This window comes from Adiantum capillus-veneris, chromosome 30 (genome assembly GCF_014529385.1).
Source record: "Adiantum capillus-veneris isolate H3 chromosome 30, ASM1452938v2, whole genome shotgun sequence".
NCBI lineage: Eukaryota > Viridiplantae > Streptophyta > Polypodiopsida > Polypodiales > Pteridaceae > Adiantum > Adiantum capillus-veneris.
Genome location: NC_140960.1, coordinates 26,503,657 through 26,529,014, shown reverse-complemented (window position 1 = coordinate 26,529,014; position 25,358 = coordinate 26,503,657). Strand labels below are relative to the sequence as shown.

Here is a 25,358-nt window from a genome sequence, read left to right as displayed (position 1 = left end):
AAATCTACCGTGAGGCGATTGTGGACGTAGATCTTGGCGACGATGTCGAAAGTAATTTAGGGTATCCTAGTACTCTAGATTACTTTTTGTAATCCAAGGTACGCTAGATTACTTTTGGTGTGTCGCTTTGCACACATGTTTTAAGTAAATTAAAGTCCACATGCTTCAAAAGCGCACGCAAGACTAAGTGGTTAGCACATGCCCCTCACGAAGGTGCAGTCAAGTGTTCAAATCCCACGGATGCAAAATGGCCTAGATTACTTTCGAAATGCGAGTATCCTAGATTACAAAAAGTAATCTAGGGTATCGTATTTGAGATCTACTGCCCATAATCGCCTCACCGTAGATCCCACCCTCCCGTGCCCGTGTCACTTAGTCCCGGGGACCATCCCTCTTTTTCTTTTATGCATGCAGGCTTGGCAGGAGGAGCACGAGTTGGTAGGGAGTCTTCCATTTATAACTGGCTACAAGCCCCAGCCCCCCACCACCACCACCACACACACACCTTCTTTCAGTCTTGAGCACATGAGCAACACCAATATTGGGCAGTCGGGCCTTCTAAAAGAGCGGGACTCCTCATGACCATTTATATCCCACCACGTCTGTTGCAGTAGCAGAGGACGCTGCTGCAGACCCGGTACAGTACCGTAGCTATAATGCTCATCAGGCTCCTGCAGTGGCGGTGGCCGCGGCAGCGGTAGGCCAGTCGCCGTCATCCATGCAGGCTGGCCACGACCACAAGGCTCAGAGCACACTGATGCCTGCACTTGCAGGTGATCATCATGAGGTGGATATTCATGAGATCAGCACACTAGAAATTGCACCAGCTGATCAGCATCATGCAGATAATGGTGAACAAGACCAGACGCCGCAGCTCCGGCTGACAGTGGACGAGCTCTTGCGAGATTGGGTCGGAGAGTTTGGCCGCATCCAAATCCTGCACTTCACCCTCACCAGCCTGGCTTGGGTTCTTGAGTCCCTCCATACCTTAGTCCCCATGTTTGCTGAAAAGACCCCCCATTGGCACCCCATTAATCATAACACTAACCTTAATAATATCACCCACAACCTTAGTAGCACCACCAGTTTTCCCTCTACCAATTACCATATTGTCAATGCAAGCCTTAGCCTTAATCCTCATGATGGTATTACCTTCTATAATGTTAACACACACCCCATGCTCATGAATGTTTCTCAGTCCCATCTTTGCTCCTTGCTACTTTCTCAATGGCGATGGGTCCACAAGAGCGAGTCGACCGTGTCACAATGGAACCTCATTTGCCGCCATGGCTACTTGCAGGGCTTTGCGCAATCTGCTTACTTCATCGGAGGCGTCTTTGGTAATTCTCTCCACCGGCCAAGTTTTGAATTTGTAATGTTTCCATTGCTTCCATTGGCAATATTAAAGTGCATACATGAGCACTTACTTGTTCTCTCTCTTTATCTGTAGTGCTTGAGGCATCTCAAAAGGCTTTCTTTTAAATATGTATATATGCATGTAGCAATGCACTTTTATGCAACAGGTGATACACACCATTAGCCAAAGGACACAATCCTAAAAGTTTATTAGAATAGTGGAGCAAATATGCCATCCTAATTAATGCATTATTAAAATCTTTAGTCCACTAAACACAAATTAAATTGAAAGTGTAACAGTAGCTCAGTGGTAAGACCTCTGACACAATAATCATCTTTTACACGTCATAACTCATGTGGGTGCGTATAAAGACCCCGGTTCGATATCCACTGGCATCTTTCATATTTCAATTGTACCTGCAAAAAAAAAGATGCTTCTATGTAAATAATGTACTTACCTTAAATACTTTAAAATGATCTGTCATTTTAAATACTTTAAAATGATCTGTTATTCCACTCATGCATAGATTTCTAATGAAGATTATGGTGAACTTGAACATGATGATAATGGTCATGACAACGAAGGAGCGGGGCTTTTCGGGCAATTGTTAGACTCGAAGTTGGGAAGGAGGGGGGCGCTAGCATTGTCCTGTATGGCAACTGCAATAAGTGGCATGTTAACAGCAGCATCACCAAACTATGTGGTGTACATACTGTTGAGAGCAGTAACTGGGATATGCTCAAGTGGGCTGGGGGTGGTTGCCTATGTCTTGGGCACAGAGTTGATTGGCCCCTCCTCCCGCACTTATGTGGCCATGTCTTCCTTCTACTTCTACCCTTTGGGCAACCTCCTCTTGGCTGCGCTGGCGTCCGCCATTCCCCACAGCTGGCGCTTCCTTTACCTCCTCACTTCTTTGCCCTCTCTTCTTTATTGCCTCTTTATCCTCCCTTTTCTCCATGAATCTCCACGGTGGTACCTTGTTCAAGGTCAATCCCATCAAGCAATCAAGGTAAGCCCCATTGAGTCTCACCGCTTCCATCTTGATGTGCATCATGTGCGTGCATACACCATCACAAGAAGATTTGGAAATTTTCTCATGTAAGAAAACGGCAGTGTTTTTCATACAATGCATAACATCATGAGCTTCTGCTCGAGAGGCACCTCATACCTAGCTAGGTACGATTGGGGGCAGGGGACCCCCCACCGGGCCGGCGGTCCCCTGCCCCCAATCATACCTAGCTAGGTATGCGGTGCCTCCCTCACAGAAGTTCATGATGTTGAGGTAAGTCAGAATGTGAGAATTTGTTCAAAACTTCTTGTGCATGGGCCAGTTACTCATCAGAAGCTCCCTATGTCACATGCGTTCAAGAGATTATAATATAATATCACAATATACATGTTATATCATGTATATTTATGTTGTCCAATGCCAGTTAGCATTAGACGCCATAGGGAATTTTATATGAAAATATATTCTGGCGATGAATCCACAAAACTTTTTACATCTATGACACATTGTTACTTGAGAATACAATATAAGATAGATCAAGTTTAAAAAATGTTAATTGACCAATCAAAAGACTAACCAAATATGCTATTTTTGTTCTAGGTTTTAAGGTCCATTGCTAAGATGAATCAGACTAGTATGCCTAGAAATGTTGTTCTTCTTACAGAAGAGGGAAAACCAGATGACACAAGAGACGATGCAACTGGGTTTGACGACCAATGGAATGCGAGAGAGATATCAAGGGAAAACCCGACGAGAAATGCATCAGAAGTTGCAGGGACTTATGCAAGTGGAACCTTGGTGGATGTTTTCAAGAGGCAAGAGACAAGGGAAAAAATGATTATAGTTCTGGTGGTTTGGTTTGCGTGTGCATTTGGCTACTATTCCCTTAACTTAAATGTGGGAAACCTTGGTACAAACTTGACGATGAGCGTGGTGCTGAATGGTTTGGTTGAGGTCCCAGGATATGCTATGGCTACATTCCTTTTACACCATATCGGCCGACACACTTCCCTTGCTCTTGTCTTGCTTTCAGGTGGATTAAGTAGCCTTGTTGGTGCTTTTCTTTCACAATATCTACTGCTCCACTCTTCCCCTTTACAACCTGTGGTTGGCCCTTATTCCAACTCTAAGGCTTCAAACACTAACACTACCATTAGCCCTCTTATCGCCTCCTTTAACATTCCTGGCAATCCTAAAGCCCTCAGATTAGGTCACCTTGCATCAAAATCTCCAAATATGAGAAGCTCCATTCAGCTAACTTGCAGCCTTATCGGACTCTTCTCCGTTTGTGGAGCTTATAACATTCTTTTTCTTTACAGTGCCAAGCTTTTCCCTACTGTTGTGCGCAATGCTGCCATCAGTTTTGCCAACCAAGGTGGGACAATAGGTTCTATTATTGCACCATTTGTCGTCTCATCTTGCCATGTCAACACAAGCCTTCCTTTCTTCATTATTGGCGCTATCTCCCTCCTCTCTGGTTTAATGGCCAGCAAGCTTCCAAAGACCGTGAACCGCCCACTCTATGAGACATTTGAGGGCATGGAGAAAGAGTTGGATCATGCATAGGATAGAAGATTCTCTGCAAAAACTGGTCTCTAAGATGACACTTTCCCCTGCTTTTAAAACATACATTTTTTTGTGCTTTTTCTCGATTATTTTAATTACATGCACACCCACCGGCAAGTGCATGCACAAATCGTGTGTTTCTTTGGTGAGCTACAGATAGTTTCAAGTGTCTCGAACCACATTACGACTTAAAAGTTACGGGGAATTGGGTTGTAAGCCTTCCACAGGCTTGCTGCAATTCATACAATGTCTCTTACAAAATAGCAACAATGTTTTGAGATCACACTCATCAAGCAACAACCAAAGCAAAGAATGGTGTAAATTTTTATCATAAAAATATGTCCTCAATTCACACACTAGGTATGAAAAAAGTAATGCAAGGAGAACAAGCAATCTAGAAATTATATTTGAAGATTCGCAGATAGACATAGGATCACACTTTGCAAGCAACATTCTCTTGCCTGAAAATAAAGATGGCTTAAAAGCATGCCAGCAAGAGCAATGAGTAAGAAGCAAAACATCAACTATGAGACACTCTATACGACAACAAATCACCAAGAAACCCAATCACAGCTTACTACACTCAAATGTCAATCTCCAATGAGCATCAATCGCCAAAGCTAGTGTCGCACCCGTAAGCCAAAAGTGTACATTTTACCACTTGCTGAAGTGCTTCAAACAGAACCTACCTTGAAAAGCATAACACTTCTCAAAATGAAGGATGAGGGGAGTAAGATATGTACACTCTTGTCTATAGAACAAGTCTCTGTGATGAACCTCTACCAAGGCATCTCAAGGACTCAACCATGCATTTGGAAGCATGCCACTTCTTTAAGCGTGTAAACTACTCTATGAACAAATCAACAGTCACATCATGCATAACACTTTAACATTTGAATCCTCTTTAGTTGAGTTACTGTCATTAGTAGAAAGGGTGTCTAACATGAGAAGAGGCTTTGGCAAAAATCATGTAATCAGAAACAAAATTCTTTATTGACTTCTCAAAAGCGTCATGAGAAACAATAGAAATAGTGTTTCCTTTCTCATTGACATGGAGATTCGTCTCTCTACCTCACATCCCAAAGAAGATCTTCATTTACAGCGTCGAGGAAAATAGAGTTTAGTGTTGAGGGTAAGACTGCCTTGTCAAGAAAACTGACTAGCCAACATAGCATCCTTGCAACTCAACCATCAAATGGTGAGCAACTCATTCAACTCGTGCCTACAACATTAGATCCATTGAAACCAAAAAGAACAAAATTGCAGCCTGCTTTCAGAGACCAACGCAAAAATCTGCCAATATGTTCCTGTAGTGCAAGCCCTCGCAATAACAAACAAGTCTTCTTGACTTTTGAGTTCAATCTTTGTTGGGTTACAGATGCTTTCATTCAGCCATCTCGATCAATTTCTTCCCAATCCATTATCTGCTATGAAAATTTCTATTCCACTTGTGAGCAGAGATAAACCCACAACAAAAGAGAGAGCAGGTATGGAGGACTAGCACTTGCTCTTTCTTCACTATAGTGGTTCCACAAGAGCCCATGCACCAAAGTACCAGAGTTGCTCTGGGCTTATTTAGCGAGACTTTTGTTTATAGCTTTCAATTTCTGGTAAAGAGGCCTGCTGATCAAGGTAAGTATTGCATCACAAGCAAGCGCTACCGTGAGGCAACAGGCCACAATTTGGAAATAGGTGCCGAAACACTCAACACCATCACATGATACATCGGTGCTCTTTCCTCCAGCCATAGCTTCGCGATCATAGAAGTAGCCTGCCAGGCTTGAGAAGACATACGCACCAGTGACAAAATAAGTACTTATGAGAGTAAAATTGGTACCAAAGTGCTTAAGCCCGTAGAACTCCGAGATAATGGGTATGCTTAGAGTCACAATTGAACCGTGACAAAAGCCTAGAACTGGCGATCCGACAAAGAGAGATACTGTAGACCCTGTTGACAACCAGAAAAAGAGTAAAATCATCGGTACTTTTGTCAGTGTCATCCATGCAGGTCTTGGCATACCTATCGCCCTGCAACAAAAGTAACACTTTAGCGAAGAGACGAACTCATCACTTCATGGTCACAGAGATTGAAGTGCTATGTAGCAGAAGTTGGGCATGCAGAAAATGCATGGGCTGTTAATCCAATGACAACACCCCTAGGCATTGTTACCCATTTTTTCCTTGATGGATGTTCTATACTTTGAAATATCTAAACTAGTTTGTTCATGTTTGATGCAAACATGTGTCTGTTCAAGAACTAGCAAAAGCTGATACTCCAGTTATTTGTCCGTCTTCATGTTGCCATACACACTGATTAAGGCATGCAAAAGTTTGTTCGTGTTTGATGCAAACATGTGTCTGTTCAAGAACTAGCAAAAGCTGATACTCCAGTTATTTGTCCGTCTTCATGTTGCCATACACACTGATTAAGGCATGCAAAAGTTTGAACATGCTTCATAACTTGTTTAAACCAAGGATATGAGTGAAATGACTCTCATGCCCTCAAAAATCAGCCCTCATTGTGATAGTTCAGGAATTACTTTACAAATGTTTTTCATCAGTTAGTACTTTGGTTCACTCCCAAAAATGTAGAAAGAAACCTTCATTCATTCTATCAGCTGTGAATATCCCTGTAGATACCAAAGCATGATAGGTGAATTCAGATCTGTCCTTCTGTAAATGAGCGAGGGTCACCCACGTCAGTCTCACACTCACCCAAGAATTCATCCCCTGGAAGATGCTCAAGACGTGTGCGTGTAAATCTCAGTCTGGTCTGTGCCTCCCTCTCTCTGCAAAACAAATCACAGAGCCGCACATCAGATGCATGTTTACATGTCTCAGAGGGAGCAGAGATACAGGTAGTGAGACATAGAACTGGATCCTCTATAACCGGGCTGTCAGGGTCTTCGATGTCTGGCATAACAAGGCATCCTGCAACACCGAATCAGGATTGCACAATCCTCATCTAGGCCCTGATATACATGAAACTGCAACTGTATAGAAACCGCAGCACGATCAGACAGAACTATCAGCAGCCAAAACGTGACTGTCCCACCAGGGGAAGCTGCTCATTGGCCAACATTAAATCTATCAAATCTCTCCAATAACCATCCAGACCGACTCTGAAACCGCAGGAAAAATGTAATGACTAGGAGGAGCGACTCTAGGAAGGTACATGCCATGCATCTACACCGCAAAAGGAAAAGCATCTCTCTCAGAACAAGCAATGTGCGGTAAGGCATGTGAAACATCTGCCTGCCAATCCTCTGCGGTCTCCACATTAGCAAAGTCTCCTCTCACAACCAAAGAATCCACATAACACAATACATCCACAATCTGCTCCCAGAACCAAGCCCTAGCAAGGGCTATGGTCGAAACAAATGCACACCAAAGTGTCCTCAATCTGTGAGAAATCCCACACAGCTCCGCCTGGAACCAACGTGCCATGATCAGGTAGACAATGTCACCAATACAATCCCAAGGGTGCTGCCGAAAAAAATAGAGGTGGAGATGTGGAGGCAGCACCAAGTAAGATGGCAGAGGAGGAAAATCAATATCCATAGCAAGTGGAGGGACCACATCGTGATGGGCACGCCGTAGGCTGGAGAGGTTGAGTTGCAGCTGTCGAACGAGATGGAGAACTTGTGAAGTCCTCCCCGCTCTCGGAGTAACCGGTGGGAGTCACCAAGCAGCAGGGGACACAGCAAGTGGGGGCCGAGGGTGCCAAGTGGGGGAGCCAAGCCCCACTGCACAGCTAGGCGAGGAACACAATCCCTCATCGGGATAGGGAGTTAGGGGGAAGTCAGGGTGTCAAGAAATCTAGGAATTTTCTCTCTCTCTTTTAGCGATGCAGGGAGACGCATCGTGTTGGTATGCGCAGATGACCTCAAGGCTCATGGTTTCAGAGGCATGGTTTCAGCATGGATAGACTGCCTCCTTTTCAATATTCCCTGGATGCACCCCTCACTGCCAGTCACACGGACGGAGATCACTAGACTCATTCGTCAGGATCTTATACAGTTGGACACCAAGAGGACATGGGTAGAGCCGATGCAGGAGTTGGGCACGAAGATGGCTTTCTACAAAGAGCATCTTCTCCAAGTTTCGGGAGATGGGTTTGTGATTCGTCCAAGCTACATGGACACTCATTTGTCTCATGGTCTGCGATGCGCTATTGGTCAGATTCGCACATCCTCACACCAGCTGGAGATTGAGACGGGTAGATTCAGAGGGATACCACCAGAGTCTAGGATATGCCAACTATGCGATAGAGAGCCAGAGACAGAGCTACACTACATATGCCACTGCATTGTGTATTATGAGATACGAGGGCGCTTCCATTGCTTATTCAGGGAGGGTTTTGGACCCCTAGATAGAGTCATGAGGTATCAGGATCAGAGATGCCTTGGCTTATATCTACTTGAGCTACATCGACATAGAGATAGTCTGCTGAGGAGACATGGAGTACGACAGTCATTGAGACAGATCACAGATTTCTTTGGATCGAGGGAGCCAGGAGACCAACCACCAGCACAAGGTTGTACCCACATTCATACCAGAGGCACCCTCAATGACAGGGCGACTGAGCTCGGGAGATCGAGACGACCACGACCGAGACACAGGAGCACACTCCATCGACGGAGACTCCAACAGAGGATCAAAGGCATTCTAGCACGACACCCAGAGTGTCATTAAGGGCCTATTCTACATTTCACATTTCACACTTCATTTTTCATTTTTCACATAGATATTGTATTAGATTCACCACTTTGTATTTGATGGTCTCATAGGTCATTTTGGCCTTTTGAAGACGTTAATATATCATTTCATTTCATTTGACATGGATCCCACTATCATTATATGCTGATGATATTGTGTTGATTTTTGACTCCCCAGAGGGAATGCAGTGTCACTTAGATGCTTTGTACACATTTGCTCATGACAATGGATTGTCTTTTAACCTAGGAAAAACCAAGGTTATGGTGTTTAACACCACACCACAGTGGGTCAGGAGATCAGCACCCACATTTACATAAGGCCAGAAGACGGTGGAATATACAGATGCATACACCTATCTTGGGGTATTCTTCAGTGGACCGGTGTAGCAGAGACTAGACTGACGAGAGCTTATGCAGCCTTGGGAGGATTGAAGAGGATGTGACATGAGTTCACACGTACATTTTCAGGAACCTCGAACAAAGCTCTTTCACGAACCTCGAACCAAGCTCTGGCTTTTTGACACTCTAGTGGCTTCAGCTATGCTTTACGAGTTCAAATTTGGGGACTCTCAGTGGACCACCATGGCAGATCTGGTAGCACTAATGGATGGAGAGGTATGGAGAGGCCTTTAGTCTCTATGATCACTCAGATGATTTGGGCTAAGCCCTCAGTGCCACATGAGATTGTTCGAGCCAAGGTAGCTGCCCCCCCCTCTCGTGGTCGAGGCACTTACTAGATCAGTATCCTTCATGCATAGTTTATGGGACCTCCCCACATACAGATATGCTTGGCTAGCCCTTAAGTCATCTCGACAGCTAGCGCTACGGGGGGATACAGCATGCTGGTATGGGTAGATGACATCATGGTTTCAGTCACATGGGTTCAGCATGGATAGACTGCCTCCGTTCCAGTACTCCTTGGATGCACCCTCCCTATCTCTCAAGCGGACAAAGATCACTAGAGTCATACGTCAGGATCTGATTCAGCTAGATACTAGGTGCACATGGATACAACCAACACAGGAGTTGGGCACAAAGATGGCTTTCTATAGAGAGCATCGTCTCCAACTAACAGAGGATGGATATGTGATCAGACCAACCTATATGGACACTCATTTACCCCATGGGATACGATGTGTTGTTGGTCATACCATAGTTATCCGGAACGGGGAATGTGGAACGACAACATGCATGAAATGCCATTCCCTGTTTCGGATACTCACATTTGAAACACGGAACAAGGATCCGAAACAGGAAATCAGGATGGGAATGGGGAACGGGGACCTGAAAATGGCCATTCCTTGTAACCTTGTAACTATGGGTCAGATGCGCGCATCATCACATCGGTTAGAAATTGAGACCGGCAGATTTAGGAGAGTACCAACAGAGGGCAAGATTTGCTAGTTGTGTCATATAGAGCCAGAGACAGAGTTACATCACATTTGTCATTGTTCGGTATACTGTGAGATACGAGGCCGTTTTCATTGTCTATTCAAAGAGGGCTTTGGACCATTGCCTAGAATCATGAGATATTAGGATCAGAGATGCCATGGGTTTTTTTTTTCTACAGCTGTGCAGACACAGGGAGAGTCTCGAGGAGATCAGGCAGTGGGAGACATTCACAAAGGGAGATCACTGACTTCTTTAGAGCAAGGACTCAGAAGTCAAATGGGCATCCTCGGGCATTGAGGATGATGATGGTTTTAGTTTTTCACTTTACTTCATTTTTATTTTGTACCCAAACATACTATCGCAGAGATTCGGCTTAGCTCCCATTTCCTTCGATGCGAGATAGGGCGTTGGGGCAATGGAGAAGAGTCAAATCGACTGTGCACATTATGCTCATTGCAAGTTCGAGAGTCTGAGTACCACAAACTACTAGAGTGCTCAGCTTTTGGTCACATCCGAACTTGCTTCTCTCACATTTTCAGCCATAACTTAGACCTACACACTTTCCTCTCCCAGCCAAAGTGTGGGCTCTCCATTGCGACTCTCATCACTACAATTTTGGAGCATCGAGAGTCACTCATCAGCCATACACATACTACATCACATGTAACTTTGGTCCCATGGTCATATTTGACCTCCGAGGACGATAATAAAATCTCTCTCTCTCTCTCTCTCTCTCTCTCTCTCTCTCTCTCTCTCTCTCTCTCTCTCTCTCTCTCTCTCTCATGGCCTTATACGGATCAGTAACTAGTTATGTACATACTCCAGAAGGGGATTCCGACGTTGTTCATTCCACCGGTGGAGTAAAGCAGGGATGCCCACTGTCCCCTACTTTATTTGGTATGTACATAGATGAGGTATCAGATTACATTGAGAGAGAAGGTGACAGAGGTGCTCAACTTGCAGGGTCATGGATCCCTTTGCTGTTGTATGCAGATGATATTGTATTGATAGCAGAATCACCAGATGGAATGCAGAGGCAGCTAGATGCTTTACATAAATTCGCGGAGGACAGTGGCAGTCGGTAAACTTGGGTAAAACCAAAGTTATGGTGTTTAACACCACACCGCAGTGGGTTAGGAGATCGGCACCTACATTTGCATATGGCCAGGATACAGTAGAGTACACAGATGCATACACATACCTTGGGGTGGTATTTGCAGGACCGAAGTTTACTCTTAAGAAAGCAGCGGATTCTAGATTATCTAGAGCCTCTGCGGCCTTAGGAGGGTTGGAGAGGATGTGTTCACAAGTGCAGTTTCAGGAACCACGAACAAAACTTTGGCTCTTTGATACTATGGTGGCTTCGGCTCTGCTTTATGGGGTCCAGATTTGGAAGTCAATGGAGAGACCTTTGGTATCTATGATTTCCCGAATGATTAGAGCCAAGGCCTCCGTACCACATGCGATTACCCGAGCGGAACTAGCGGCCCCTCTGATAGAAATTGAAGCTCTTACCAAATCAATGTCCTTTATGCATGGTTTGTGGGATACAAATAATTGCCGATATACTAGACTGGCCCTCGAATCCTCTCGACAATTGGCAATGAAAGGGGATACATCATGCTGGTATGCGCAGCTGTCCTCGTGGTTTCAGAGACACGGGTTCAGTATGGAAAGATTACCCCCCTTCCAATACTCGCTTCAGGCTCCATCACTGGCAATTACACGAACGGAGATTAATAAAATCATCCGACAGGATCTTATACAGTTGGATACTAAGAGGACATGGGTAGACCCTACACAAGAATTGGGCACGAAGATGACCGACTACAAAGAAAACTTCCTACAACTATCTGAAGATGGATTTGTGATTCGCCCGAGTTACATGGATACCCACCTGTCTCATGGTTTGAGATGTGCTATTGGTCAGCTTCGTACATCCTCACACCAGTTGGAAATTGAATTTGGTAGATTTAGGGGACTCCCACCTGAAAGCAGAATTTGCAAGTTATGCGGAATGGAGCCGGAGACAAAATTACACTACATATGCCACTGCACAGTATACTACGAGATACGTGGGCGTTTTCACTGCCTCTTTAAAGAAGGCTTTGGACCTCTAGATAGAATCATGCAATACCAAGATCAAAGATGCTTAGGCTTGTACCTACCGGAACTACATCGGCACAGGGATAATCTAATGAGAAGACAAAGAGCACTACAGCCTCAGAGGCAGATCACAGATTTCTTCGGATCGAGAGAAGCAAGAGCGGAAGGGGAAGCAAGAGGCCAGTAGCCAACACAAAGGAGTACCCACATTCATACCAAAGGCACCCTAATTGACAGAGCGATTGAGCTTAGGAAATCGAGACGACCACCACAAAGAGGCAGAAGTACACTTCACCGGAGGAGACTACAACAAAGGATTAGAAGCATTCTAGCCAGACACCTAGAATGCTCCTAAGAAGTTTATTTAATACTTTGTATTTAGTTTTTCACATTCACTTTCACACCTAGTACTTTAGTACTAAGGTACCCAGACATTGTAACAAATTCACCACTTTGTATCGGTTTGGTCTCATAGGTCATTCTGGCCTTTTGAAGACGTTAATATAACATTTCATTTCATCTCTCTCTCTCTCTCTCTCTCTCTCTCTCTCTCTCTCTCTCTCTCTCTCTCTCTCTCTCTCTCTCTCTCTCTCTCGTGGTTGTATACTATGTACAAAAGGGACCTCTTGCCCATGTCTAAAGAAAGGCGTATCTACCATAGTAACAGGGAACGCGCAGAACAAGGGATAACTGTATCGAAACGACATTCCAGCCGGTTTTGGGCGCCGAAACGGTTCCAGGAACGGAAAAACGTTCCGGAACCAGAACGAGCAGCCGCAACGGCCGGGCGGAATAGGCAGCTAAATTCAACAAAAAAAGTAGCCAATTTTCTATTTTGATGCCGACCAACTTCCCATCTGCAGGTGAAACTATTGTTTCACGCTGGCCATACAATGTCCGACCATTTGCAACTTCAAAAAGAGAATCCCAAAAATTAAACAAAAATCATCAGAAAGTGTCACAAAAATACGGAAGCGTAAACTTACTTTTTAATGTACTTCAAATACTCAAGAGAATGAGAGAAAGAGAGAAAGCTTGACACTTCATTGGGGACCAGAAGATGGGCTGGTCCCCCCCCCATAAAGAGAATATCTTTATTACTAAGGGAGAATCTTTACAAGCACATGAACGGGACGAAAGCCCGTCCTCTATTCTTTCTTGGCCTTTTTCTGCTTCTGACTGAGAGAGTAGAAGAACTGCTCTCTGACTACTGAGTGGATCTATCCTCTTCTGCGAGATTTTGGGAAGCTCTCGTAGAGGAGAGTCTACCTTCCACAAAACTCATCGGAAGCTCTCACGAATGAGGATCTATCTTCCGCTAACTGTGCCACTTTGGACGTAATCATTCCTGCAATCAACCAACCACAGAAACATGCAAAACACACACACACGCTTGCTGTAATTTTCTGCACATAACCAGAAATTGTTACCTGAGCGCGTTCCAATGCCAAAATAAAGGTCCTTTTCGCGATGGAAATGCTCCAAACTTGGTGTATGTGTAGAGTAGGTAGTGGGGAATAAGATTCTATGAAGACTTTGCTGAACTTCACCCTAATACAAGTGATTAGGGGCTGAAAACAGGGAATTTACAGCAGCTAGACAAGGGAGAAAGAGAGTTTACTACTACTTTACGCGATGAAACTTCTCCCAAAGCTGGATGCAACCATGAGAGGCCTTGTTCTAGGTGATGGGTGCTCAGAGGCTCCACATACACCACAAGGTGCTGCTCTCAAGCTTCAATGGAGAGCTTCACTGCGTAGAGGATAGTCAACTTGGGGGGGGTAGTGCACTACCAACCCGGCAAGAGGGGGAGAGGCCTCTCAGAAGAGGGGACGCTAGCATGAAGAGAGGGAGTGTGGGAGAAAGAGAGAGATTGCATGGGAAAGTGTGCCAAGTAGTTGGCACACTTACTTTGAAATTTTTAAACCATTCAACTTGACTTTAAAAATCCTATGCTAGTTAATGAAATGTGCAATTATGTGCACAACTGCACACATAGATGCAACCAATTAAATTGTTAGCTGCTCCCTAGCGCAATGCCATACCGACACTGCTCTGGCATTACCTGTTCGCACTTGTCCGACCATTTGGTCCAGCATAGACAATTTAAAGAATACATTAATTGACTTATCCTAAGGCCGTTAAATGATTCAGGCCTTAGGGTTATTATTCTAAGGACCCCATCTCGTTCCTGTGCTTGCACTAGCGCGCGTATCTTTCTGAGCCTGTAATCTGAGGCTACTATCTATCCCTTTATTGAAGTCCCGATTTCCCAATCGCTAGGGCTTCAGGGTATTTTTTGCTAAGGTCTCCCTGAGTTGCACTGGCCCAAACTTGGGCGCACCTGAGGTCCCAGAACTGCTAAATCTATTCTAATGTGCACACAACTAATTAGATAATTCTTTTCTCGTAAATAAATTAATTATTTACAAAGTCTGACTTAGTTACAGAAAGAAACCAAGAACTCAAGTTAGCAATTGCCACGTCCTCGTGACATACCACCCTCTTAAAATCGCAAACGTCCTCGATTGCGTGCCATATATACATGCCATAGATGTTTTAGTGTGGTAAGCACCCTTTTATCATCACATGTATCCGCAAGAAAGACTGTCAAAACATGTGTACAAATGAATTAATGAGACCATAGTTACAGGGGACGGAGGGGACGGAGCCTAGGGACGGGGGAAGCCCCCGGTTCCGGGAAGTAGACGGGTGGGGACGAACGACAAATGGCCTGCCAAGTGGGAACGTATGGAAAACGTCCTGGGGACAGGAGGGGACGGCAGGGGACTTTTTTTAAAATTTGAATATCTGATCATTTCTAGTGGCTAGTTGCTCTCCAATAGCCATATGTTTGAATTTTGAAGCACCCCAATGGCTATAAAAGCCACCCTTTGGGTCCTCATTTGTTGATGTTTTATTAGCACATTTGCGTCTAAGAACCCCATCTCGTTCCTGTGCTTGCACTAGCGCGCGTATCTTTTTGAGCTTGTAATATGAGGCTACTATCTACCCCTTTATTGAAGTCCCGATTTCCCAATCGCTAGGGCTTCAAGGTATTTTCTGCTAGGGTCTCCCTGAGGTGCAGTGGCCCAAACTTGGGCGCACCTGAGGCCCCAAAACTGCTAAATATATTTTGATGTGCACACAACTAATTAGATAATTCTTTTCTCGTAAATAAATTAATTATTTACAAAGTATGACTTACTTATATCCCTCTTGGTTCTAAACAGTTGACCTCAACTGTAGAGCGTCAACATAACTGTGCAAGATGGCGGGGTAGTCCTTAAGATCGGACACGGTCTTCGCTATGTGAGTTTGTACCTGAAAGGCACCGCCAGCAATTGGTGGTTAACCCTTATCCTGGAAGATCGCAAACCCCAAGAGTGGACTGCTTTCAAGAAGGAGTTCTACGCACAGTTCCTTCCTCCAGACTATAAGGAAGAGGTAAAGAAAGAATGGGATCGACTTTCACAGTCAGAGAACGAAACTGTTCCACGCTATGTGGATAGGTTTTGGGACGTTCTTTTGAAAGTCACTCCATTCAAGAAGATCGACGATTCGGAGAAGATACGCAAGTTTGAAGCAGGTTTGCATGAAGCCTTGCAAAAGGCTATGAAGCTTTACCCTCGAGGTAACTTGCAGATATTTATGGAATAAGCCCGCATAGCTGATGGAATACATGACAAGGGTACTCCCAGGAAGATGGAGCAAAGCACTTACCATGCCAAACAGAAGGCTCTCCATGAGCAACCTACCTCTACTTCTTCTTCTCAAAAGAAGAAAAGAACCGCCTCTGAGGCAGAAGCAGAAGCAAAGCCAAATCAGCCCAAGAAAGGGAGATATCTCTCTCCTGCTGAGTTGCGAACCTACATTAGTGAAGGAAGATGCTTCAAGTGCGGACAAGTTGGTCATATGAAGGGTGATTGTCCTACCAAACCTCCGCAACCACCCTCTTCCAATGCAGTCCCAGATGTACAGAGAAATATAACCAAGGATTAAAAAGAAAGAGCTCTTCTCAAAGCATGGGGTAGTATCAACAACCAACGGGCTCTTATTTTGTTTGACCCTGGTAGTACAGACAACTTCATCTCTACCAAGCTAGCTGACGACCTAAACTTGCAGCCCAATCGTTCTGGAGTTCTTATTCAAGCACAATCTGCTTTCAAAGGGCAGAACTCAAACTCTACTCCAATCATAGGGAAGTTGAATCTAAAGGTCGACGACTACAAAGATCAAGAGTCTTTCTTACTAGCTTCACTTGAAGGATGTGATGTTATCTTGGGAATGCCTTGGCACTACAAGATGCATCCCATTCCTCACTATGTTCAGAAAACCTTATCCTTTGCTCATAAAGGAAAGGAGTATCTTGTACTTGCAGATGCAGGTGATTGGCGTATTCCTATCGCAAATCACATTGCCATCAAGAAAGAAATGAAAAAGTGTGTTTCAGCGTGCTTGATTTTTGCAAGAGAGAGAGATGTGTCTGTTTCACAACTTTCTTCCTCTTTACTGAAAACTCTCTCTGTGTGAGGAAGTAGCAAAGACTTTGATGATCTGTCTTGATAATAAAATCAGCTCCTAATAGATAGTGTTTTTGAAACCGGCCTGTTCAATCCAAAAAGGGCGGTAGACTTTACTTCAAACCTTGATTTAGCTTTCACCCATTATTAGTCGTCTATTATACCTGCGCTATAGTGACACAAGAGAGGGGAATGGGATATAGATGCTAGAATGCACCTGTATGAGAAGACCGACACCAGATTGGCCCCTAACTTAGGCACCCCTTTCGGTATTTCTTTATCGTTTAAAAGAGGGAATAAACGTTGTGGTTCCTACAAGCTGCCCCGCGCAACCTTGGCTGAACTTCCACTGTTCTGGCCCGATTTCGGCAACATAACTGTACTAGAACCCTTCACGGTCAGTATTCCCACGCATTAAATGACTTTCCCGACGCATACGGGCACTTTGCAAAACCTGGCGAGAATCTGCAGCACGCTGAATTCTCTGTTTTCAGCCCTGAAAATGCGCCAGAACACCTGTACAGCGGTCCCCTTGCGTCCCCGAACCTCCTGGGGGTATTAGGGTCCGTTTAGGGCCAAAACCCTAAACCTGCAAAAATACACAGCAGGCTGTAATTTACTGTTTCGGGCTCCGTTTCGCGTGCCGGTCGCATCCTTAGCAAGTCCTCGAGCTCCCGCACCTGTAGGGCTACTTGCCCTTTGAATCGGACGAGATTTCTAGCGTGAAACCTCTCCGAATTCACCTGTACCTGCGGGGGGATTAGCCGCTAGCTAATCCAGTACCTGTGCAAGAGGCTCTTGCCTCGGCAATCGCGCATGAACCCACACAACTGTACATTGGTCAAATGAAGAGCCCACTAGTGGGCCATAAACTACTGCCAAAGGGGAGAGAGAGGGCAGTGTGTAGCGTGCAGGGCATCACTCCTGGCACCGCATTGTGCATAAGAGGGAAAGCAAGCACTCCATAGCTCTTAACTTGTGACAAAACTGAAAATGAGCCTCTCCTAGCTTAAATTTCAGCGCCACTTCTTGTTGCATGAGGAAAGTGCACCAGAAGGTGCCACTTGGCACATTTACAAGCATTTTCCCGTTTCGGGGTTGCCGCCTAAAAATCTCCCAACCGGTTGCCCAGTTGACTTCACAGCAGAGTAAGAAAATGTTCCTCTTGTCATTCCGGAGCTAATGACGCAAACACATTTTCAAGTCCCAAAATAGCAGTTCCCTAAATTTTAGGAGATACTGCCATTGTATCTTTCTAGGTCATCTGACCCTCTTTGTACACTGCAGCCACACCCGAAAGTGAAATGTAGCCTCTGTAGCAAAGGATTCCACTTTGGCTAGTCAATGACCCCACTTGGCTAACCATAGTCCTTGTCCAACCTTAGTGCTCTCTTGCCCTCAAGCCTGGACTCCCTCTGAACAGTTCCACACTAGCTATGCAATGTAGGGCAGTTAGATTTCCCGAGGGGTGCTTCGAAAAAGTGAAAGTAAATAGATAATAAGAAAGAAATCAACAAAAAGGATAGATAGTAGTCACACGCTGGTGACATACCCCCCTCTTGAAATCTCAAACGTCCTCGTTTGCATCTATGTCGTACATGCTCATAGTCAACACTGATGTATTCAACACCTGTCGACACATATACGACACATACATGGTCGTTGTCAACCCTGGTGTATTCAACACCTCGTCGACTCATGTATTGCCTGCGTGTGAACCCTGTTCCAATGACATAGTGGTAGCTTCGCACTCTGCCATTGCTTTGAGTCATTAACTTTCCAATGACAAAATGGTCGTCACACATTTTGCCACTGTCTTATAGTACACGTTGGATTCGTAACACTTTCGAGCATACCCAAACCGACAGTTTAAGAATGCAGTCACACATGTACCCTTTAATAGAAGCAATTACTGTATCCTTGACAAAGTGACAAGAAATACTCACTTCTATAGCACTAAGCACACTTTTGGACATTCCATAAGAGCAATTGCCAAACTGACAATCTGTACAGCTCTAACCTTTATGTAACATGTATGTCATTTGAGCTCACTTTAAATACCATGTACATCATTTGTTTCAAAAGCCATTGTCACACTGACAATCCATGTAGCTTTGAAACTCATGGGGTCAAGGTAGGTTGCAAATCGAAGGCTTCAAGGTAAAGCGATAACACAGTTAGTGACTCTGCAAGTTCACCTTCTTCCATCCACTTAGCATCCATTGGTGGATAGTTTCTGAACTTTACCAAGTAACGCCTAACAACCTTGCCTTTCACTTTTCTTTCCTTATGTGCCAAAATCTGTTCTGGGAGCAAGATCTCGTCAAGTTCCTCGACTTCCGGCTGATCTTCAGTTGGCATATCCTCTGGCACATCACCCACATAGGGTCTGAGAAGACTCACATGAAACGCATTGTGAATCTTCCAACTGTCAGGCAATTTCAGCCTATATGCAACATCACTGATTATGTCGCATACTTGAAAAGGCCCATAGTAACGCATGCTGAGCTTTGGAAACAATCTTTCCTTGCCCCTCATCTTCTTTAACCTTGCCTTTTCAAAGCATAGAAGCACCCAATCACCAAGTGAAAATACTAGTTCACGACGGTGACGATCAGCTGTTTTCTTTTGCTTTGCCTGAGTCTTTTCTAAGGCCACTTTGACCTTCTTGTACATTTCATCCATGTCCTGAACATACTTGTCTGCTTCAAATATCTTGTCCTTTGTATGCAGTATGGGAGGAACTTTCTTGCCACCTTCAACTATCTCAAAAGGTGCCTTGCCCGTTGATGAATGCACTGTATTATTGTATGCATACTCCACCAATGGCAAATACTGCTCCCACTTTCCTTTATGCTCTGACACATAACACTTCAGCAGATCTAGGACAGTAGAATTTGCCTCTTCTAACTGCCCATCTGTTTGAGGATGAAATGACGAAGAGAATTTGAGCGTGGTGCCCATATTCTCAAACAAGCCTCTCCAGAACAAACTTGTCATGCGTGAATCACGATCGCTAACAATCGACTGTGGCATGCCATGATACTTGAAAATATTGCTCATAAACAAGCGTGTCATCTGATCTGGCTTTATCTTCTTGCTGACAGGAATAAAATGAGCTTGCTTGCTGAATCTGCAAATGATGGTCCAAATACCATCTGTCTGCATTCTCGGAAGATCAAAGATAAAATCCATAGCAATACTTTCCCATGGTTTATCTGGAATAGGTAGTGGTTGTAATAACCCTGGTGCCTTTTGCCTGTCAAACTTGACCTTCTGGCATATTAGGCATTCTCGCACAAAGGCATCCACATCTCTTCTCAATGTAGGCCAGTAGAAGAATGTCTCAACCGCTTTAACTGTAGCATCGATACCACGATGCCCTGCATACGATGGGACATGACTCTCTTCCATAACTTTGCGTCGTAATGGCTTTGTGACACACAATCTGCCATGCATCATCATGAACCCATCTTTAAGAAGATAGTGTTCATGACGTTGTCCATCCATTAGCTGCTCAAAGACCCTTGCAAAATCTTCATCATTTTCATACTGTTCCCTCATATCATCAAGTGCATGATGATAAGGAATTGACACAGCTGAAATTTGTGGCTTCCTTGACAAGGCATCAACCACAACGTTCTTCTTACCTTCCACATGCACAATCTGAAAGTGGAACATGGACAAAATATTTGCCCATCGCACATGCTTCTCAGATAACTTTGCCTATGTCAAGAAGTATCGCAAGGTCTGATGGTCCGTTTGGACAACAAAGTCTGCACCTAGCAGGTAGTGTTTCCAACTTAAGAGCGCATGAATCACAGCCAGTAACTCTTTCTCATAGACCTGCATGGTCATCTCTGGCCCTTGCAAAATTCTGCTCTCATAGGCTACTACCCTGCCATCTTGCATTAGCACTGCACCAATGCTACTACCACAGGCGTCGCACTCGACCACAAATGACTTCCTAAGATCTGGCAACACAATAACTGGATCTGAAGTCGTCTTTTCCTTTAAGAGATTAAAAGCTGAAATCTCTTTCTGTGTCCATCTAAAGGTGACTGCCTTCTTTTGAAGAGCATGTAAAGGTGAAGCAATTTCAGCGAAATTTCGAATAAACCTTCTGTAATAGGAGCATAGTCCCAAAAAGCTTCGGGCATCATGCACCGTCTTCAAATTTGGCCATGACTTGATCGCTTCAACTTCTGCAGGATCCATTCTGACACCATCCTTTGAGACAATGTGTCCCAGAAAGTGAATCTCTTCCAGAAAAAATTCACTTTTCTTTACATTGACGAGCAACCTATGACTGCATAGCTCTTTGAATACAATGGCCAAGTGATGCCTATGCTCCTCTTCATTCTTTGAGTAGACTATCATGTCATCAAAGAATGTACCAACAAACTGCTGATGTGGACGGAAAATTCTGTCCATCATCCTATTGAACGTAGCAGGAGCATTTGTAAGACCAAAGGGCATCACTAAAAATTCGTAAAGGCCAAACGTTGTTCTAAAAGCAATCTTGTGCACATCCTTTGATCTAATGCGGATCTGATGGTACCCACTCTTTAGATCTATCTTGCTAAACATAGCTGCTCCTTCTAATTTGTCCTGAATATCATCAATTCTAGGTATAGGGAACCTATTCTTGATGGTAATCTTGTTCAGTGCACGGTAGTCGATGCACATACGCCACGAGCCATCCTTTTTCTGCACCAACAACACTGGAGAACAGAATGGAGATGAACTGGGCTGAATCAGCCCCTTGTCTAACAGCTCCTATACTTGGCTCATTATCTCTTTCTGCTGAGCCGCACTAACCCGGTACGGAGGCTTATTTGGTGGGCTACTGCCTGGCACCACATCTATCACATGGTCCTCGGGTCTCTCTGGCGGTAATTGAGACGGTAATGAATCGGAAAAACGGTCACTATACTGTTGTAAAAACATTGACCTTTCTTTATCTAACACAGATAAATTTGGTTCATCACAATCTAACACTTCACGTGCAAAAACCAAGTACGCAGAAAGATGCTTTTTCATTACAGAAGTAATAGCATAAGCTGATACAGTGGGAATAGACTCCCCTTTAAGCTTTACATCCAGAATGTGAGTCTTTCCCCTGCTCTGTACAGTGATCTTTTTGTTGTAGGCATCCAGGATTCCCTGTACACGAAACAACCAAGGAATACCTAACAACACATCACATCCGTCCAATGGCATGATGTAAAATTCTTCAGCATCTACATAGGACTGGATATGTAGACGCAACTTTCCAATGATGGGTGTCACAGCCTCTATATGGCGAGGGCATGCCAAACCTGCCTCTGCTGTATACCCCATCTCCTCACGTCTGATTCCCAACTTTGAAGCCAATTCTGGGGAAATAAAGTTGGCTTTGGCCCCTGGATCAAAGAAGATAAGCAATGTTTGATCCTTGACCTTTCCCCATGCTCTGCAAAGCTCACTTGCATCTGAATTTGGCTTATCGCCCACCATATCGGGCACTAGACCAGCCATGGGCTTCTTTCCTTTCTTGTCTTCCTTGTCATCAGAATCAGCTGGCCTTTTCTTTGTAGGACAATTGTAAGCAATGTGGCCAGGTTGCTCACAGATAAAGCATTTGTTCTCTGTCCTCAGGACCTTCTTTTGCTCTTCCGATTTACGAGGAAAACGTCTTTTCCATTTCTTTGCCGGTCCCTTTTCTGATTCAGCCGTAGCTCTATCTTTCCCTGCGTTGGCTGACTCTTGAGTCCCTTTAGGAGCCTCATTGGGAACGTGCTTCTTGGCTGAATTTTTCTTGCCTGATCCTGCCTTGACGCCAATGATAAATTCACAATCTTCTCCCTTGAGCAAACCATTGCCAGTGTTTGCTACCTCGATGAGCTGCGTCAAAGTAGTGACTTTTGTCTTCGTACAATACTTTCTCAATCCTTTAGGTAGGCCACAACAGTATTTTTCAATCTGTTCTGTCAATGGCACAAACCTATAGGAAGTTACTGGAAGTAACTTCCGATTGTAATCATCCAGATTTCTGTAAGTGGCAGCATTAAGCTGGTGCCATTCTGTCATGACATCTGCTTCAAAGTCATCAGATAACCATGCTGCTGCAAAAATCTGCTTGAAGTAAATCCATGTGGACGAAGCTTGCCCTTGAAGCAATAAAGTTGTCCACCATTGTCCCGCATTCCCTGTCAAGAAAGTGGCTGCCTTGCGGACCTTTGAAGCCTCTGTAAAGTTTCCCCTTGCATAGGCCTTGTCAAACTGCTGGAGGAATGAGAGCCTTCTTCCTGTCATCAAACCCTGTAAAGGTCGTGAATGTCACACCTTTGCCACCTTCTTTGTACGGAGTTGGCTTCTCTAGCGGCGTTAAATTGTCATATGGAAGTGACTGAAACATGGGAACACTGTTAGGGTTCATCTGTGTTCCTTGGCCGCTATTAACTGGACCTGGAAATGCCATATTTGGCTGCTAATTTGTAATTCCAGCCATACCAAAATTTGCCTGTGGCATCCCAAATTGGCCCTGAGTGCTCTGAAACCCTGGTTGCATACCCATGACACTGTACATGGGGTTAGGCATCATCGTTTGAGCACCCCCGAACACCGTTCCTGGCGTGTAAAACTGATTCCCAAGTGCATGACCAGCCATGCTCTGGAATACCGATCCACCTCCAAAATAGCCAGGGTGTACTGAAGGTGGTGGGAAGACTTGTTGCATAGCCTGTAGGTTGCTTCCCTGCCCATTAGAACTAGCTATAGGCTGCTGAAAGGTGGCGGGCTGAACTGGTACAGCTTGAAAGACTGGCATTTGAACCACCTGTTCTTGCACCTTAGGCACAAGTTGTGGAGACTGCATATTCTCCGTCAAGTGTACAGGTGTTTCCATTGACTCTGCAGTATGAATCACCTGTGCTTGAGCCTTAAAAGGCTTTTGAGTATGATCCAGTGACCCAACTTGCTGCGACGAAAGAGGAGGTTGCAGAAAGGCTAAAAACCTCGGGTTCTGCATTACTTGTGTGAACATAGCCACAGCAGTAGCCAACTGGGTCCTGAATATCTCATCATCCGTCTGTGGCGGTCTTGAAGACTCACCAACTTCATGTGTCTGTTGACCCTATGAAGAGAAAACCTCTTCAGTCACATCATCTGGTTTGTCAGCCATAATTGCAATTTCCTGTGTCTGGTCTATGATCCCCTGTGTCTTCAAGCCCAAACTGACCAAGGCTCACTTCTATGGGAAAAAGTGATTTAATCCCGTCGATGGAACCATGAAACCGGCCTGTTCAATCCAAAAAGGGCGGTAGACTTTACTTCAAACCTTGATTTAGCTTTCACCCATTATTAGTCGTCTATTATACCTGCGCTATAGTGACACAAGAGAGAGGAATGGGATACAGATGCTAGAATGCACCTGTATGAGAAGACCGACACCAGATTGGCCCCTAACTTAGGCGCCCCTTTCGGTATTTCTTTATTGTTCAAAAGAGGGAATAAACGCTGTGGTTCCTACAAGCTGCCCCGCACAACCTTGGCTGAACTTCCACTGTTTTGGCCCGATTTCGGCAACATAACTGTACTAGAACCCTTCACGGTCAGTATTCCCACGCATTAAATGACTTTCCCGACGCATACGGGCACTTTGCAAAACCTGGCGAGAATCTGCAGCACGCTGAATTCTCTGTTTTCAGCCCTGAAAATGCGCCAGAACACCTGTACAGCGGTCCCCTTGCGTCCCCGAACCTCCTGGGGGTATTAGGGTCCGTTTAGGGCCAAAACCCTAAACCTGCAAAAATACACAGCAGGCTGTAATTTACTGTTTCGGGCTCCGTTTCGCGTGCCGGTCGCATCCTTAGCAAGTCCTCGAGCTCCCGCACCTGTAGGGCTACTTGCCCTTTGAATCGGACGAGATTTCTAGCGTGAAACCTCTCCGAATTCACCTGTACCTGCGGGGGGATTAGCCGCTAGCTAATCCAGTACCTGTGCAAGAGGCTCTTGCCTCGGCAATCGCGCATGAACCCACACAACTGTACATTGGTCAAATGAAGAGCCCACTAGTGGGCCATAAACTACTGCCAAAGGGGAGAGAGAGGGCAGTGTGTAGCGTGCAGGGCATCACTCCTGGCACCGCATTGTGCATAAGAGGGAAAGCAAGCACTCCATAGCTCTTAACTTGTGACAAAACTGAAAATGAGCCTCTCCCAGCTTAAATTTCAGCGCCACTTCTTGTTGCATGAGGAAAGTGCACCAGAAGGTGCCACTTGGCACATTTACAAGCATTTTCCCGTTTCGGGGTTGCCGCCTAAAAATCTCCCAATCGGTTGCCCAGTTGACTTCACGGCAGAGTAAGAAAATGTTCCTCTTGTCATTCCGGAGCTAATGACGCAAACACATTTTCAGGTCCCAAAATAGCAGTTCCCTAAATTTTAGGAGATACTGCCATTGTATCTTTCTAGGTCATCTGACCCTCTTTGTACACTGCAGCCACACCCGAAAGTGAAATGTAGCCTCTGTAGCAAAGGATTCCACTTTGGCTAGTCAATGACCCCACTTGGCTAACCATAGTCCTTGTCCAACCTTAGTGCTCTCTTGCCCTCAGGCCTGGACTCCCTCTGAACAGTTCCACACTAGCTATGCAATGCAGGGCAGTTAGATTTCCGGAGGGGTGCTTCGAAAAAGTGAAAGTA

The 25,358-nt window shown here is 44.8% G+C and overlaps 2 protein-coding genes across 4 annotated transcripts in view; one reads left to right on the top strand and one right to left on the bottom strand.

The window, feature by feature from the left end:
* The first annotated feature begins 718 nt into the window (after positions 1 to 718).
* Positions 719 to 3,932, top strand: LOC147417712 (organic cation/carnitine transporter 4-like). The gene is made up of 4 exons (XM_086507038.1): positions 719 to 1,340; positions 1,942 to 2,366; positions 2,967 to 3,070; positions 3,155 to 3,932. Exons 1-4 carry the CDS (start codon positions 719 to 721, stop codon positions 3,930 to 3,932), a joined length of 1,929 nt encoding a protein of 642 aa, XP_086363164.1.
* Positions 3,933 to 4,903: 971 nt separating this feature from the next.
* LOC147417711 (protein NUCLEAR FUSION DEFECTIVE 4-like) overlaps positions 4,904 to 25,358 on the bottom strand; it is a 44,646-nt gene continuing 24,191 nt past the window's right edge. The window contains exons 3-4 of one of the 3 annotated variants that reach the window (XM_086506561.1): positions 6,648 to 6,721; positions 5,817 to 5,960 (exon numbers count right to left, since the gene is read on the bottom strand). In XM_086506561.1, coding sequence (XP_086362687.1) covers positions 5,953 to 5,960; positions 6,648 to 6,721 — 82 coding nt within the window. In that variant the 3' untranslated portion in view covers positions 5,817 to 5,952. Of the gene's footprint in view, positions 5,961 to 6,647; positions 6,722 to 25,358 lie in introns of all 3 variants that reach the window. The other 2 variants (XM_086506558.1, XM_086506559.1) reach the window with 2 other exon arrangements.

Coding starts and splice junctions, on each gene's coding strand:
- LOC147417712 (XM_086507038.1), top strand. CDS start 719: ATGCAGGCTGGCCACGACCACAAGGCTCAGAGCACACTGATGCCTGCA. Junction 2,367..2,966: donor AATCCCATCAAGCAATCAAG/GTAAGCCCCATT, acceptor TTTTTGTTCTAG/GTTTTAAGGTCCATTGCTAA. Junction 3,071..3,154: donor ACAAGAGACGATGCAACTGG/GTTTGACGACCA, acceptor GACTTATGCAAG/TGGAACCTTGGTGGATGTTT.